We start from the raw sequence: 16,821 nt of genomic DNA, 5'->3' as shown, positions 1-16,821 counted from the left end.
GGACACAGCTTCAGAATGGAAGAAGAATTTCTTTAATCAGAGGGTGGTGAATCTTTGGAATTCGTTAGCACAGGCAGCCCCGGAGGCCAAGTCACTGAACATATTTGAGACAGAGGTTGATAGATTCTTGATTAGTCAGAGCATGAAGGGACATGGGAAAAAGACAGGAGATTGGGGCTGAGAGGCAAAATAGATCAGCCATGATGAAATGGCAGGGTAGACTGGATGGGCCAAATGGCCTAATTCTACTCCTGTATCTTACGACCTGACCACAACTACCTGAAACTTACAAGATTTGTGTTTCTTTCCACTTTTCCAATGCCTACCCAGTTTCATTTCCTAAGACAAAGTCAAGTACTGCCTTATTACCCTAGTATTGACTTAAACAGTTACATTATTCTTGGCTGTGATGTTGAATGAAGCTGACTATCAACGAATGGAAGTAGATCTGGAATCATTTGAAGAATGCAGAGCAAGTGCATTCAGGTGGTTAAATCTCTGCTACCTTGGACCAGAAACTAGTTTACAGCTTCCTTTTACAGATGCTCTCCAGCTTATGATCGCCCAACTTAACAAAGCCCGTATTTACGGGGAGCATTGGGCAGACTAGCTGGATGGATTTGACGACTGCTGCTGGGATTCAGGTATCTTCCGAGTGGAAAGTCAGTTTGTAACTGCAATTCCAACACCCAAACAGTTCACAGGTATAGAAGCCTGCCATAATCTAGGGAACAGCTGCATGTTCTTAGGAAATGTGAAATAATAAATTAATATCTCATACTTATGTACAACAGAGGAGGACATTTGGCCTATCTATATGAGGTTTTCCCTAAATAACTGCCACAATTTTGAAAATTAATCTAAACGGTTAAATAACCGAACAAGTGGCATGCTTCCACTATACCAAGTTGAAAATAGTTTTAAATGTTTCATGTAGTGTATTTCTATTAATTAAGACTAACTGATTCTACTTGGTTTTCCGGATTCACACAATTACAATTTCAATTACCAAATGTTATTGCATTTATGCACAGATGACTTCAGAAATTCACAGGTACCAACTTTAGGTAAACAAAGCTGTCTTTTCAGTGACAAGACCTCTGTGCTATTCCACAAATATACTTTTGAAAGATATTGCTATTTTTTAAATGGGAAATTTATTGAATATGTGAACATTATTTTCAGGTTGGCATGTAACGCCATCACCTCCTCAAAACTAAATCAGTAAACTGTAAGACCTGGGGCTTCAATACTCCCTTGTGCAATTGGATCCTAGATTTCCTCACTTGTAGACACCAGTCAAATTGGACTGACAAAAACATCTCCTCCACAATCTCCAGCAGCGCTACCGACGGTACTCCCCCCTGCTCTGCGCACTTTACACTTGTGACTGTGTGGCTAAGTGCAGCTCCAACACCATATACAGGCTTGCTGATGACACCACTGTTTTGGGCCGTATCAAAAGGGATGATGAGTCAGCATACAGGAGGGAGATTGAAAATCTGGCTGAGCGGTGTAATAACAACAACCTCTCACTCCATGTCAATAAGACCAAGGAACTGATTGGTGGCTTCAGAGGGACATCAGAGGTCCATGAGCCAGTAACCATTGGCGGGTCAGACGTGGAGAGGGTCAGTAACTTTAAATTCCTGGGTGTCACTATTTCCAGAGGACCCATTCTGGACCCACCAGATAAATATTATTGTGAACAAAGCACTACAGTGCCAATGCTTCCTCAGGAGCTGCGGAGGTTCGGCACGTCATCATAAACCTTTGCAAACTTCTACAGATACACGGTGGAAAGTGTGTTGACTGGCTGCATTCCAGCCTAGCATGGGAACACCAATGCTTTTGAGAAGAAAATCCTACAAAAAGGTAGTGGATTCTGCCCACTACATCACAGGTAAAACCCTCCCAACCATTCAGCACAACTACATGAAACATTGCTGTAGAAAAGCAGCATCCATTAAAGGTCTTCACCACCCACGTCATGCTCTTTTCTCACTGCTGCCATCAGGTAGAAGGTACAGATGCCTCAGGACTTGCACCACCAGGTTCAAGAACAGTTACTACCCCTCAACCATCAGGCCCTTGAACAAAAGGGGATAACTATACTCATTTAAGGACTCTGTTATATTGTTATTTCATGCTTGCTATTTATTTATATTAGCATTTGCACAGTTTATTTACAGGGAACAGTTCCTGATGTTTACAGTTACTGTTCTATCGATTTGCCAAGTATGCCCACAGAAAAAGAATCTCTGGGTTGATTATGGTGACATGTATGTACTCTGATAATAAATTTTCTTTTGAGCTATTTAAAAGTATAATGCATATTGCTACAGTGCTTAAAATGGCAAACATGAAAAAATAAGCATACTCCAAAAACTTTTTCTCTTAACTAATGAAAAGCTGAGTGGAAGAGATTTTAATATACACCCTATCCTCGTTATATACGTCTTCAGACAATGTGGATTCAGTTATACAAGGAACCTATTTCTACCAACATCTCCTTATATGCATCCAAAACTCAGTTATGCGAGGAGCACTGCTTTCCCGCCAATACAAGTCACGTGCGCACGCCTCACAATCTCACTTCCGCCACTCTCGTATTGGTTTTGGCAAGGATGCGCGATCTTAAACTTTTGTTGGTTTTACCTAAGGTGCAGTGATTTTGTGCTTGAAATACTTGACTTTGCCTCCTAAGCGTCTGATGTTATGTCCTGGGCCATCAGCCGAGTGGCAGAGAACAGTTTTAACACTTGAAAAAAAGTTGGAAATTATAAACAGCGCGGCATCAGCTGAAGGTAACACAGCTCTGGGACGCTACTGCCAGAAACAGAATCTTGCCTTTAAAGTTCTTTCGTTGCTTGACTATGCGCCAGCTCATCCTAAACATTTGGACAGCATTCATCCTAACATAACAGTGCGTTTCTTGCCACATAACAAAACATCACTGATTCAATCACTCGACCAAGGTATAATCCACATTCAAGGCATACGTTTTTTTTTTACAACGGCGAACTCTCTCTCAGATGCTGCAAGCAACAGACGATTTTGAAAATCCCGGGAGTTACCAACAGTGAGGGAATGGTGAAAGTCAGAACACTTGACACAAACGGTGATGGACATGGACCCAAGCTTAGAACGGAGTCAGCATCTCAGTTGTTCCCTACCGTCAACCCTTCTTCCCCACAAGCAAATTTATGCTGAAAAACAAAATGCTGCCAAGCAAACAACCCTCACCACTTTCTTCAAATCGGTGTCATCTTCTGCTGCCGGCAGTTCTAAAGAGTTCTGCGAGTCTTCCTTCACCCCTTGCTGTGCTTGATATGATCCTGACGATCACAACCACCCACCTTATACATGTAAAGCTGCCCGACACCACATCAACCACTCATCTCCCGGAGTGAACACACCTGCCACTGTTGGTGAATATTGTACACCCTAGGATGTTAACTTTCTATGATTTATTACTTCAAATATTACCTTAAATTGATGAAATATAATACAAATGTTGTTTTGTGGTACTGCTTTTGTGTCGTATTGGTATGAAAATGTGAATAAATTACAGATAAAACATATTTAGGAAGCCCTCTGGAATGCAGCCCTACTTTCTCGATTTAAATAATTATTCACATTATGCGTCAACTTCAAGGGATGTGACCCTCGCATATAACGAGGATAGGGTGTACTGGAGACATTTCCTCAGAGGATATTTATACACAACTATTGAAATAATTACTGTTCCCAACAGATCCATCCCCTAACAGCATCAGATTAAGGAAAGCCCCCACCTCCTTAACAACCTACTGATGAAACTTTTAAAGGATGTACCAAATTGTCTTTCTGCAAATAGCAATTAACAAACACCCAACAATGGGAATAAACACAGAGAAATCGCCAGGGCCTGTTAGTCTGCAGCCAGTGCTCTAAGAGATATGGCTGCAAAGAAAGGAGTTGCAGTTGTGATGGTCTTTCAAAGTTCGCTAACTTTTGGAACACACCTAGTAGATTAGAAGGTAGCGAATGTAACACCACTATTGAGGGAGGGAATGAAGTAGAGAGCAATAGGCTGTTAGCAAAATGCTACAATGTATTCTTAACATAGCAGTAAAAGGACATCAGAAAAATTAAAAATGAGAAAAAAATCAAGTTCATCAAATCCAAAGTCTTCCTGAGAATAAAACAAGCAAAAGGTAGATAAATGGAAGTAGCTCTAGATTTTCAAAGGACAGAAAGGGGCTCATGTTGCAAGAGTTAGCATTAAAAAAGGAATGGATAAAATACAGAATTTAGATTAGATAGAATAGGTTATTTTTTAATTTTTAAGGCAGATAAAATTGTGGCATCACAAATCGGCATCAAGCGCTTAGCTATTTATAAATTAAATTCACGAAAAGGAGCTGTAACATATTTAGCTTACCTATGATAGAAAATTAATTATGAAACTTTGTCATGAGAAGAGCAGGCTCAACAAATGATAAGAAGGTGTTAAGACAGCATTGTGGTAAAATTTGAGGTTGTTTACTCCGACATACAGCTGGCAAACACACAGAATGTAGCTGGCTTATGAAATGCAAAAATATCAAGCAGTTATGAAGATAAATAGTTTGTTGGCATTCATTGCATGGAAGCTGGAATATAAAAGTAACAAAGCTTTGCTAATGATATACAGTGCTTTGGTACAGTCACATGGAATACTACAAAAAGTTTTGATCGCTGTACCAAAGGATCATGTTTTAGGATTGATTCATTACTTAATAGATTCTCCCTTGAGCAGAAATTGGGTGACTGGCTGATGCCCAAGGTTTTGAAATATACAGGATTCAGAGAAGGGTTGGCAAATTAGATAAGAGAGGCCGTTCATGCAAGATGAGAACCAAGGAGTGAAGAATGGAGAAGTGTATTAAGCAGGAAGGTGGAAATTTTTGCAACTTCCTTTAGAATGTCATTGAAGGCAGTGAAAGCTTAGTCAATCCAGTATGGTTACAGCAAAGAAAGGTAAGATTATTGCAGAGAGAGAAAACAGAAATCATACAAGAAAGTGGACAAGGCACCCAACACCCACGGCGCTGGTGAAGGGGGAGCAGACACAGGTTAAAAAGTTTACTTTTGCTTCTATTTATATTCAAACCTCAAGGAACTGCGTTAAATATTTAACCACCAATGGTTTTGTCTTGTAACTGCATTACTTGTCCCACAGTGGTTCTCTCACTAATGCTTGAACTGTCACAAAAGTACTGCCTTACAGAGTCATATATTCCTGAAAATGAATTTGATAAGCCTGCAATTTTAACAGGTTTAAAATTGTATACTTCTTGCTTTACCTTCTTCTTCAAAACAGAATTGTTTATCGTGCACAGTTAAATATATATGCAATCAACATACACTTTTTGCAAAGCAATAATATATTAAACTTTGCTCGAGTGTAAATCAACCATCTGCTGCTTGGTTTTATTTCCACAAAACGGATTTCCTCCACACTCACAAAAATGCCACAGAAGCATCAAATATTAGCTTAAACATTTCACTGTGCAGGTTGCAGAAGCTACAGGGAGCCCTCTAAGTAAATTCTTCCCTAAATTGTGCAGCTATGATTTAAACTTCCTGAATTTTGCATCTGAAATTTTAAACTTTATTATAGATGCTCACATTGTCCAAATGTTTGCATTCATCATTATTAGGAACAGCCTATTGAATTCAAGTTGTCTATATACTTTAAAAGTATTTGTACATTAGTGTTTTAAATGAGTAGAGATGTACAGCAAGAGGAGAAGATATTTAAATACCCACATCGTGAAACAACTTCTTACTAAGGGGCAAAAATGCCAATCCTTATGAAAAAGATGTTCATTATGAGGAAATACATTTGAACAAAGCATTGGAAAGATAAGTTATTGAAGTTAGGTGTACTGGAGAAATGATATTACCTCAGTACGTATGGTTTCCAGTTTTTCTGGAGGGGAATTTGCAATTCTTTAATTTTCACAGGACTTGCCATTCTAAAAGGGCACAAATTGTACTGCCAAGTCCCTGATCTCCTCCAAATATGCTGAGCTGAGCAAACATTGTATTCCTTCATTAACCCTTACATTGCACTATCACAGGAACACAGGTCAGAATGATTACATACAATACTAATTGGGAACGGGGAGGCCATGTGGTCCCTCACACCTGATCCGCCATTCCCAGATAGGGTCTGACTGAAAACTAAGAAGAACAGCCTTGATACAACTTAGCCATAGTCTGTAGTAGTGCTAAGGAATGACAGATTTGTTGATCATCTCCCATATTAATAGCATGCTTTCCAACATTGCATCTACCTTTTAACACCAGTTTCCCAGCTCCTATTTGTTGCTCACTATAGTTAGTTCCAAATATTCTCTAGATCCCTGGTTATGCAGCCTGCTGGAACACTGGTTTCAGCTCAGACTGTTGTAGACATTCCATTTCTCTTTCTCACCCCAGTACGAGTACCAATGTCCACAAACCAGAATCCACTTCTAAACCAGCTTTTCAACTGTATATTTGTATCTGTAATCTTATTTTCTCTGTGTCTATTTGCATGTGATTTCTACAATAATCCACGAATTACGGGTCAATTTGTTAATTTGGTGCCTTGCTCCTCATACGGACTATGCAGAACCTCCTTGTCTTGCCTATGTGGACTATTGTGGACTATGTATATCACGATGACTGGATCCTCCCTGTCTTGCCTATGTCATTGTGGACTGTGTATATCACGATGACTCCTCGCACTGTTGCATTCTTCTTCGGCCCTGAGCAGATGTCTTGAACCCTGACACTAGCCAGCCTTCTGGACTTTTCTTCTTTGACGCAGGGAACAATATCAATCCCCCTACTATTCATGTTTGCTTCCCCTACTTCAGTGGCTTGTTGTATTTTGGTGGCCATCAATCTTGCAGCTCCATTTTATACAAACACACTGAAAGAACTTCAAACTCATTTAGCAGTTGGAAGGGCTGAGGTTCCTGCATCGGTTCCCTGTTCCACACGAAATTCTAAGAGGCATGACCAGGCTCCTGGAGACTGCCCCCCCCCACCCCCCGCACTTTGATTATACCCAAGTGACTGCAACTTTGCCTCCACTAAGCAGAAGCTCCTCCAGCTACAAGTACTTATTGCAGACATTTCTGCTGGATCAAACTGGTGTCCATGAGCACTCACCTGCCACAGCCATAACACATGTACTGTGCTGCTAGAAAGTCTGTGAACCCTGTAGAATTTTCTCTATTTCTGTAAAAATATGACCTAAAATGTGTTCAAATCGTCACACGTTCTAAAACTAGATAAAGAGAAACTAATTAATAACAAAAAACATCACACTTGTTCATTTAGTTATTGAGAAAATGATCAATATTACTTGTATTTGTTAGAAAAAGTATGTGAACCTCTGAGGTAATGCCTTTTACAAAAGCTTTTTGGAGTCAGGTGTTCCAATCAATGAGATGAGATTGGAGGTGTGGGTTGTCGAGGTGCCCTGCCCTATAAAAAAGACACACAAAGTCAGGTTAGACAGAGAGCCTGCTCTTCTCAAGAAAGATCTATTTATGTAAACTATGCCTCAATCAAAGCAACTTTCAGGGGACCTTAGAATTGTAGCGATGCCTGATGCTGGAAAAGGCTTCAAAAACATTTCTAAAGATCTGAGTGTTCATCTGTCCTCAGGAAGTGAAATTGTCTAGAAATGGAGGAAACTCAGTACTGATGCTGCTCACCCGAGGCAAAGATCACACAAAGAGCACAAATGTGCAATGCTGAAGAAGGTGAAAATGAACTCAATGGTAACAGCAAAGAAACTGCAGAAATCTCTAAAATTTGCTAAAGTCCCTGTTTATGTGTCCACTATAATAAGCAAAACATTGAACAAGAATAGTGTTTTTGGAAGTACACCATGGAGGAAACCACTGCTCTACAAATGAATAAATAAATAGCTGCTGCAGGTCTCAAGTGTGCAAGAGACCACCTGAACGTTCTACAATGCTTCTGGGACAACACTCTGTGGATAGTTGAACTTTCTGGCAGAAATACACATAGCTATGCTTGGAGGAAAAGGGCAGTGCATACCAAAAATCTCAGACCAACTCTGAAGCATGGTGGAAGGAGTATCATGGTTTGGGGCTGCTTTGCTGCCTCAGGGCCTGGGAAGCTTGCAATCATTGAGGGAACAATGAATTCAAAGTTGTATCAAGATATTTTACAGGAGAATGTCAGGGTAGTAGTCCATCACCTGAAGTTTAATAGAGATTGGATAATGCAACAAGACAATGATCTGAAAGACAAGGGTAAATTAACAACAGAATGGTTAAAAAGAAGAAAACTCATGTTTTGAAATGGCCCAATCAAAGTCCTGACATTAATCCTATAGAAATGTTGTGGGAGGACCTGAAGCAAGCAGTCCATGAAGGAAGCCCACCAACATCTCAGAGTTGTAGCAGTTTTGTAAGTAGGAATGGCCTAAAATTCCTCCAAGCTGAGGTGCAGGATGGATCAACAGTTACCGGAAACGTTCGGATGAAGTTACCGCTGTGCAAGGGGTCACATCAGTTACTGAAAGCAAAGATTCACATACATTTGCAACAAATACATGTAAAATTGAATCATCTCCTCAATAAATAAATGAACAAGTATGTTTTTGTGTTATTTATTTAATTGGGTTCTCTATCTAATTTTAGGACTTGTGAAGATCTGATCATATTTTAGTCATATTTATGCAGAAATAGAGAAAATTCTATAAGGTTCACAAACTTTCTAGCACCATCATATTAATTAGATTAAATTATTAGATTATGACAACACGCAGACCCCTTTTATTGTCATTTAGTAATGCATGCATTAAGAAATGATACAATATTCCTCCGGTGTGATATCACAGAAACACAGTACGGACCAAGACTGAAAAACTGACAAAAACCACATAATTATAACATATAGTTACAACAGTGCAAGCAATACTGTAACTTGATGAATGTATTAATTAACCAGTTACATTTTGTACAAATATCTATTAATTTCCCTTTTCCATATAGCATTATTACTTTGGAAGTACAGCAAACATACCTCCTTCCATTATGCAGGAGATATAAAAGTCTGGAAACATACACTACCAGGCTCAAGCACAGCTTCTATCTGCTGATACATAACTACTGAACAGGTTTCTTATACAATAAATATGAACACTTGACCTTAATGTACCTTGCTATGTCCTTTCTATCTTATCCTCTGCCTGCACTGCACTCTCTCTGTAACTGTAACATTATATTCTGCAACACACATCAAAGTTGCTGGTGAATGCAGCAGGCCAGGCAGCATCTCTAGGAAGAGGTACAGTCAACGTTTCAGGCCGAGACCCTTTGTCAGGACTGCATGTTTTTCTGCAATTGGTTTTCCCTTGTACATTCTCAACGTACTTACGGTTAGAAATTGGCTGAATGGATGGCATGCAAAACAACGTTTTTCACTACATCTCTGTACATGTGATAATAATAAAACAATTACCTTACCAACAACTCTGCAATATTTTAATCCCTAGGGCAAGTGGAGACATTAGCCATGTAGCAGATATTTATGAAAACAGAGCTTCTTTCCCTGACTCCGATGAAAGTCGAACCCACCCCGTTATCTACTCAGAGCAATTGGGAATAGACAATACATCTATATTCCATGAACAAATAAATATTGAACATTTTAAAGTTCGAGATATTTTAAGTAATTATGTGATACAGGACCAAGAGGTATGCTCTGTGAGGTGCATAAGCCCAAAAGTTCAAATTAATCTCCATCAACATTGTAAAGAAACATGACATGGTCAGATGTCCCAGTTTGATACTGAATCACATAATATTATAACTGATTTAACTTTATAACTTTAAAGACAGGGTAACTACTAGGCAGAATAGTGAAAGTAGAAGCATTTGTTTTTTTTTTGTTAGGAGGCTACCTGGTGTCAAAAGTTTACTCATTAAGTTGTTCAAATTTATTAGACTGGGCATGTCCAAATTTGATCTTGCAACAGGCCTTAACTGTTTTTTTTCCATATTTAAGAATAGGTTGAGAAAATAAATCACGGCTGTGATTTATTAAATTAGCCTCTAAGGCTCATTAAAACTTTATGCTGGTTACAAAGCACAGCATGACCCAAAAAACTGTATAAGTAAAAAAAAAAAGAATTACAAACTCATTTGAGTCAGATAGCTCTCCCCTTGAGTGGGAAAGAAGTTGCACAAACAGCAACGAAAAATATAGAATATAAAACACAAAAGCAAAAGGCATATTTCAGTTTAGCTCAGTGTTCATTATTCAGGTAGATTTTTTAAGAAGTCAAAATTTTGTAATTGCTTTCATATTTCCCGTGTAACCATGGAACTGATTACAAATCCTTACCTCCAGCTTCTACACTGACTTGTGGGCTGTTTCCTGCTGTTCCAGGATTTGTTTTAAGAGGCTCTGTTGCAATGACTCTGACATCACATGTAGATTGTCCCTTTCCATGTCCGTTTTGTGCATCTGTGGATGAATTTGGATGATTTTTATGTGGAGATGATGGGGGGCTGCTAGATTTGTCTTTCTGTCCCCCTATTTGTCTTTCCTTAAGTCTTTTTTGCAAACGTTCATGTGCTTTAGCAGTCCTTTCATCTCTCTGGTTGAAGTTTGACCTTCCAAGTGGTGTGCAGGATTCTACAATACGGTAGAAAAATCAATAGGGTGAAACGAATTAATACTTAGTGATACTTCTTTGTATTATGTGTTTGAGTTGTAACCTCATTACCACTTCTATTATGCTTAATTTCATTTTCATCCCCATCTTTTCAAACCCTATTTGTCTTTGATCAAGAACATTTAAAGCTGAAGAACCTTGTATGCCAATCTCACTCATATGACATTAGATTTCATTTAAAAAGCTGGCCGAGAACTGATACAAAACTTTATTCTGGATCTATCATTGTGCAGCATTCAATGAAAAACATATACTTATGTTATATGCCGTCATGTCTTTGCTAGGCACTCGCTATCAGAGTCCGATTTATCACATGTACATGGAAACATAGTGAAATGTGCTGTTTGCTTTAATAACCAATGCACCCAAGGAAGTGCCAAGGGCAGCTGCACTAACTGCACTGTTAGTGAACCTATACCCTGCTGCTTTCTTTGGCATCCTTCCTCATTATCCAAAACTCCAATAACTTTCTGTCATCTGCATGAGACTATTTAGATTACTTGCATTTTTGAGCCAAGTTATTTGTATGCACTTCAAGTAACAAAGGTCCCAGCACAGATTCTCATGGAATACCACTGGTCACAGACTTCCAGCCAGAAAAGCAGCCTTCCAGCACTAGCCTCCGTCTTCAAAGACCAAGCCAACTTTGCAGCCAAGTGAACAATTCACTGTGGATCTCATATGACTTAATCTTTTCAACCAGCCTATAAGGAACCTTTTCAAATGATTTACTGAAGTCCATGTGGACACCTTAAGTCTTAATCTAATTTAACAAGACCATATGATATAGGCACAGAACTGGGCCATCTGGCTCACTGAGTCTGTTCCACCATTCAAGCATGGGTAATTATTTTTATTCTGAACCTCATTCTCCCACCCTCTCCCATAACCCTTAAAACTGTCCCTCCCCACCCATTATCACTACGTTTCTGTTTAACAAAGTTATTTGGTTTGTGTTTTAATAGAAGAACCTTAACAGGAAATGTACAACTGAGACACCTTAGTGTGTGCACCTACCTTGATCTGCAAAAACATGGGATGGTGGACTTTGGTGTGGAATGAACTGCGGAATATCCCCCATTCCCGTTACTCCTGCATAAACTTGAGGATGGGGTATCAAAGCAGGGTGATGGTGCATGTACTGCGGCATATGAGATGGAGAGGTATGCATACTAGGATGGTTACTGGGATGGAATTCTGCTGAATGCGGCAACACAACAACCCTTCGAACACCATTTTCTTCTATGACCTGGAAAACAAATTGTGTTTTTTTTTCATTTTTGAACCAGAACTACTATCAACTTTGGTTATTTGGGATTTTTTTTTTTTTTTTATATATAAAGTTAACATTAACAAAAAATCTTGTGGTTTAAGGCAACTTAAATAAGATTCTCCAAGTTGTCTTGTTCCACCTCAGCAACTTGGAGAATTTTATTTCATACCATAACACAATTTAATATTTTTAAGATAGTTATTGATAAAGATTAAACTGGTCCTCAGTTGAAAATGAAAAATTAGGATTTGGCTCATTGGGAGCAGCTGCTTGAGGGTAAAACAACATCTGGGAGTCTTCTTAAGATCAGCTGGTCAAAGGTCAAGACCAGCATGTTCTTATGACGATGAAGGATATAGACAGCCATATTTGGAAACTCTGGATGACAGGAGATACTATTGAAGGTCCTGAAGAAAGGTCTCCACTGGAAACGTAGGTCTCGACCAGAAACGTAGACTATCTATTCATTTTCATAATCATAGACTGACCTGCTGAGATCCAAGACAAGAAAAGCTGTAGATGCTGGAAATGCAACTCACACACACAAAATGCTGGAGGAACTCAGCAGGTCAGGCAATATCTATGAAAATGAATATTGTGTGCATGGCTGAGATCCTCCAGCATTCAGTGTGTACTGCTCAGGAGATACCACACGTTTAGTCAAAGAGTCAAATAAAGCACAGATAAGTTTTAGGGAGCAGAAATCAGACAAAGTCCTTGAAGAATATAAAGGAAGCAAAGAAATTTAGAGGGCTAAAATAAAAAAAGGAGGGGGGGTCAAGTAGTGTCTTTGGCAAGTAGAATTAAGGAGAACCCAAAGGCAATTTTAATATACCGTATATTAGGAGCAGAAGGATAATTAGGGTCCACTCCAGTATGAGAGTACGACAATGGATACTGTCTAAATGGACTTTAGTAAAGCATTTGAAAAGGTCCCTTATGCTAGACTGGTGCAGAAGATTAAATTACATGGGATCCCCAGAGAGCGGGTAAATTGGATAAAAAGGTGATTTAGTCATTGAAGACAGATGATTGCGACTGAAGGATGCATTTCTAACCAGGGGGCTGCAACCAGTGGTATTCCATAAGGGTCAATGCTGGGATCTTTGTTATATCTACAAACAACTTTGGAGAAAAATTGTAAGTAGTCTAACTAATTAGTTTACATAAGGCTCAAAAATCAGAGGAGCTGTGGATAATAAGCAATGTTGTCAGAGGAAGCAGCAGGATATAGATCAATCAGGCATCGAGTATATAAAAGTTGTTAGGGCGTATAGCAGCAGAATAAAATTTGGGTTTGGAGTATTGTGCGTAATTCTGGTCATCACACGACAGGAAGAATGGGAAGATTTTGGAGAGGGTGCAGAAGGAGCTTATTACACTGTTGCCTGGATTGAAGTTTATTAGTGGGGGGGGGGAAGAAAGAGTGAGGTTGGATAACCTTATACTATTTTCTCTGGAGCATCAGAGGCCAGGGTGCTGGGGGAATGACTCTTCATCCCAGGGTGGAAATATCAAATACTATGGGGCAGAGAGTAAGAAACTTTAAAAGGTCATGTGTGAGGCTAAACTTTTTTTTGAAAAGAAACATGGAAAGTGGTAATTGTCTGAAACACACTGCCGGGGGGATGCTAGAAGCAGAGACAGCAGCAATGCTTAACATACATTTTCAGGCAGGGAATTCAGGGATATGGACTATCTGTAGCCATAGTTGAGGTACTGGAATACTTGACCACAGATAATGTTGTTCCTATATTCACAGAAGGCAGTGGGGCGAAGCATGGAATTATGATAGTAGTCAGAAAACTTCTGTTTTAAAAAAAAAAATCATAGGGACGGACTTTATGATCTTCCAAAGACAGGGACTGATTGGTTTTGTGCCCTACAAGTCGGATTAAGATTTTTCAGGTGGTTACAAATGGTCCTCTCTTCATGATGAAAAATTAAGTGGCAGCAGCACTCACTTTACTGGTAGAATGTATGGAGGGGAATAAAAAGTCAACCTATTGGGACATGACCCTTCATCAGGACTGGAAAGCAAGGGGTCAGATGCCAGAATGAGAAGGTGAGGGGTGGGGAGGAAGAGGACAAGATAGCAAAAAGGTGAAGCCAGGTGAGGGGGAAGGTCAGTGGGTGGAGAGGAGGGATGATGTAAAAACCCAGGAGGAGATGTGAATGAGGTAAAGGGTGAAAAGGAGGAGGAATTTGATAGAACAGTTGACCATGACAGAAAAGGAAGGTGGTGGGCAGATCAGAACAAGAGGAGTTAGATGAGAACCAGAATGGGGAATGGAAAAAGAGAGAAAGAAAGGGGGAGAAATTACTGGATGATAGAGGAACTAATGTTCATAACATCTGGTTGGATATTACCCAAAATGATTACGAGGTGTTACTTCTCCAACCCATAAGTGGCCCTATTGTGGCAATAGAGGCGGCCATGGAATGGGAATGGACGGCCACTGGGAAATAGCATATGTTGTGGTGGATGGAGCAAAGGAGCTTAACAAAAAGGTCCTTCAATCTTTTTGGCGGGGCATCGATACAGAGAAGGCCACACCACGAGTGCCAGGTACAATAGACAATCCTGGCAGACCTGCATTTGAAATGCTGCTTCACCTGGAAGGACTGTTTGGAGCTGTGAATGGTGGTGAGGGAGGTGATCTAGGGGTAAGTGTAGCACTTGTCACACTTGCAGAGCTTGGGAAATCAATGGGGAGAGATGTTTGGACAAAACAGTCACTGAGAGTGATCCATAAGAGAGTTGGGCGGGGAGAGAACGATGTGCTTAGTAGTAGGATCCCGTTGTAGATAGCGGAAGTTATAGAGCATGATGTGCTGGAGAGGGAGGTTTGTGGGGCAGTCGACAAAGACAAGGAGACCCTATCCCTGCTATGACATCAAGAGGATGGCGTGGGAAGAGATATAGTCAAGATAACCGAGGGTCAGTAGGTTTGTAAAAGCTATCAGTAGACAGTCTGACTTCAGCAATGCAGACAGAGTTTGAGAAAGAAGAGTAAGATATCAGAGATGGATCAAGTAAATTTAAGGGCAAGGTGGAAGCTGGGAGCAAAATTGATAAAATTGATGAGCTCAGCCAGTGAGCAGGAAGCAGCACTAATGCAGTCATCAATGTAGCATAATAATAAAAAAAAAAAGAGTTGGGGAGTGTAGCCAGTGTAGGTTTGGAACATAGACTGCTCTACGTAATCAACAAAAAGGCAGGCATAGCTGGGGCCTACAGCTACACCTTAGGTGGGAGAGCCGAAAGGTAAATTGAGGCAAAAGCAAAATTGTTCAGGGTGAGAACCAGTTATGCCAGACAGAGAAGGGTTGTGGTGGAGCATCATCTTCACAGAGAGGGTGGTGCATATATGAAATGTGGTGCCAGAGGTAGTGGTTGAGGCAGACACTATAACGACATTTAATAATCACTTGGTCAGGTACATGAATAGGAAAGGTTTAAAAGGGATATGGGGCAAAACTTGGTCAGCAGGGATGACTGTTTCTATGCAATGAAAAGCTTGGACAGAGTAGATAGAAAGAGGAAAGGTTCAGACGACACAGAAATTGATTGACAAATTAAACAAAAATAGATTAAAAATTGTTTATGCAGGTTAAGAAGTGGTATGTATTCACAATAGCAATGATATGGAAAGATTTAACCATGGTTTTCAAAAGGCAATTTTACAAGTACTCGAAGAGTGAAAAAAAAAAACTTAGGCTATGGGAAGAGGGCAAGGGTTTGCTACCAGTTGAATAATTGGATTTCTCTTGCCTGGCCTGATAGTTTCATTCTGTGCGGAATGCTTTGTGACTTTGTGACTGTACATTAAGTTTAATGTTACTGTTTTTCCTGCACTACATTATTCCAGAGTTGTTCAGTTGACTAATTTAACCTTCACCAGGGTCTTGGCCCAAAATATCGATTGTTTATTCCTCTCCATAGATGCTGCCTGTCCTGCAGAATTTGTCCAGCATTTTGTGTGTGTTGTACAGGCAGAAGATTTGTTTTCACACAAGGACCCATACCATCACGTAAACCATCAGCAACAACAGTGTACACTTGCCCAATCTGTAACTTTGTGGACCTGTACATCCTTAACCTCTGCCATTTGTATTTGGCCACAGGATCAATCCTAGTTTAATGAGTCCAGAAAGGCATGATGAGACCAATTAAGGATGGGCATTACATGTTGGTTTTCCCAGCAACAACCACCCAGTTCCAAAACATGAACATTAAAAAAAAAATGCAGCACTGATTTCATTTATTTATTCTGCCATAGATTACAAACTATTACTCAGAAACCCATAAACAAGTTCAGCAATGCTTTCTACTCTTTCATTCCACTCAAACAGTTTTCGATTTGTTTACTGATCCGCCAAGCCAAGATCATTTCTGATTAATTTCATCTTTTACTAACTGAAACAAGTTAAAGTTTAACTTCCTAAATGAAAATATTTATGTCAATCGTTCTCCTCATAGAGTTTGAATTTTATAATTTTGATACCAGCATAATTATGTTCCTCAGAGCCAAGCCTGTTTATTAAATGATAAGCATTTTCAAGCACTTGCATAAAAGGACTGAACCTCGCCAAGCTGGTAAAAAAAAATAAATTATGCATTCATTTTCAATACCCAATTTAAGTTTGGGGCAAAAAGAGAAAGGGCTCAAGTTGGTAGTTGCCACTGTTAATCTTGCAGTGTTAGAAATGCACAGTACCTGTGAAACATAACCAGCAGGCACATAGATTGGAGGCATGGAGCCATTTGGTGACATCATGGGAACATGAGCAGGACCTAAAAAAA

At 39.6% G+C, this 16,821-nt stretch overlaps 1 protein-coding gene across 5 annotated transcripts in view; it reads right to left on the bottom strand.

Annotated features, from left to right (window-relative positions):
- The window catches only part of LOC140204117 (fibronectin type-III domain-containing protein 3A-like), a 153,620-nt gene that overhangs the window by 74,604 nt on the left and 62,195 nt on the right, over positions 1-16,821 (bottom strand). For 2 of the 5 annotated variants that reach the window (XM_072270479.1, XM_072270481.1), the window contains exons 4-6: positions 16,736-16,812; positions 11,759-11,990; positions 10,408-10,701 (exon numbers count right to left, since the gene is read on the bottom strand). The exons of 1 other annotated variant lie outside the window; for it this stretch is intronic. In XM_072270479.1, coding sequence (XP_072126580.1) covers positions 10,408-10,701; positions 11,759-11,990; positions 16,736-16,812 — 603 coding nt within the window. The remainder of the gene's footprint in view (positions 1-10,407; positions 10,702-11,758; positions 11,991-16,735; positions 16,813-16,821) is intronic. 2 more of the 5 variants (XM_072270482.1, XM_072270480.1) reach the window with 2 other exon arrangements.

The sequence above is a fragment of the Mobula birostris genome, chromosome 10 (genome assembly GCF_030028105.1).
Source record: "Mobula birostris isolate sMobBir1 chromosome 10, sMobBir1.hap1, whole genome shotgun sequence".
Taxonomy (NCBI): Eukaryota; Metazoa; Chordata; class Chondrichthyes; order Myliobatiformes; family Myliobatidae; genus Mobula; species Mobula birostris.
The sequence above is the reverse complement of the archived record's forward strand: the minus strand, read 5'-3'. Positions and strand labels throughout refer to the sequence as shown.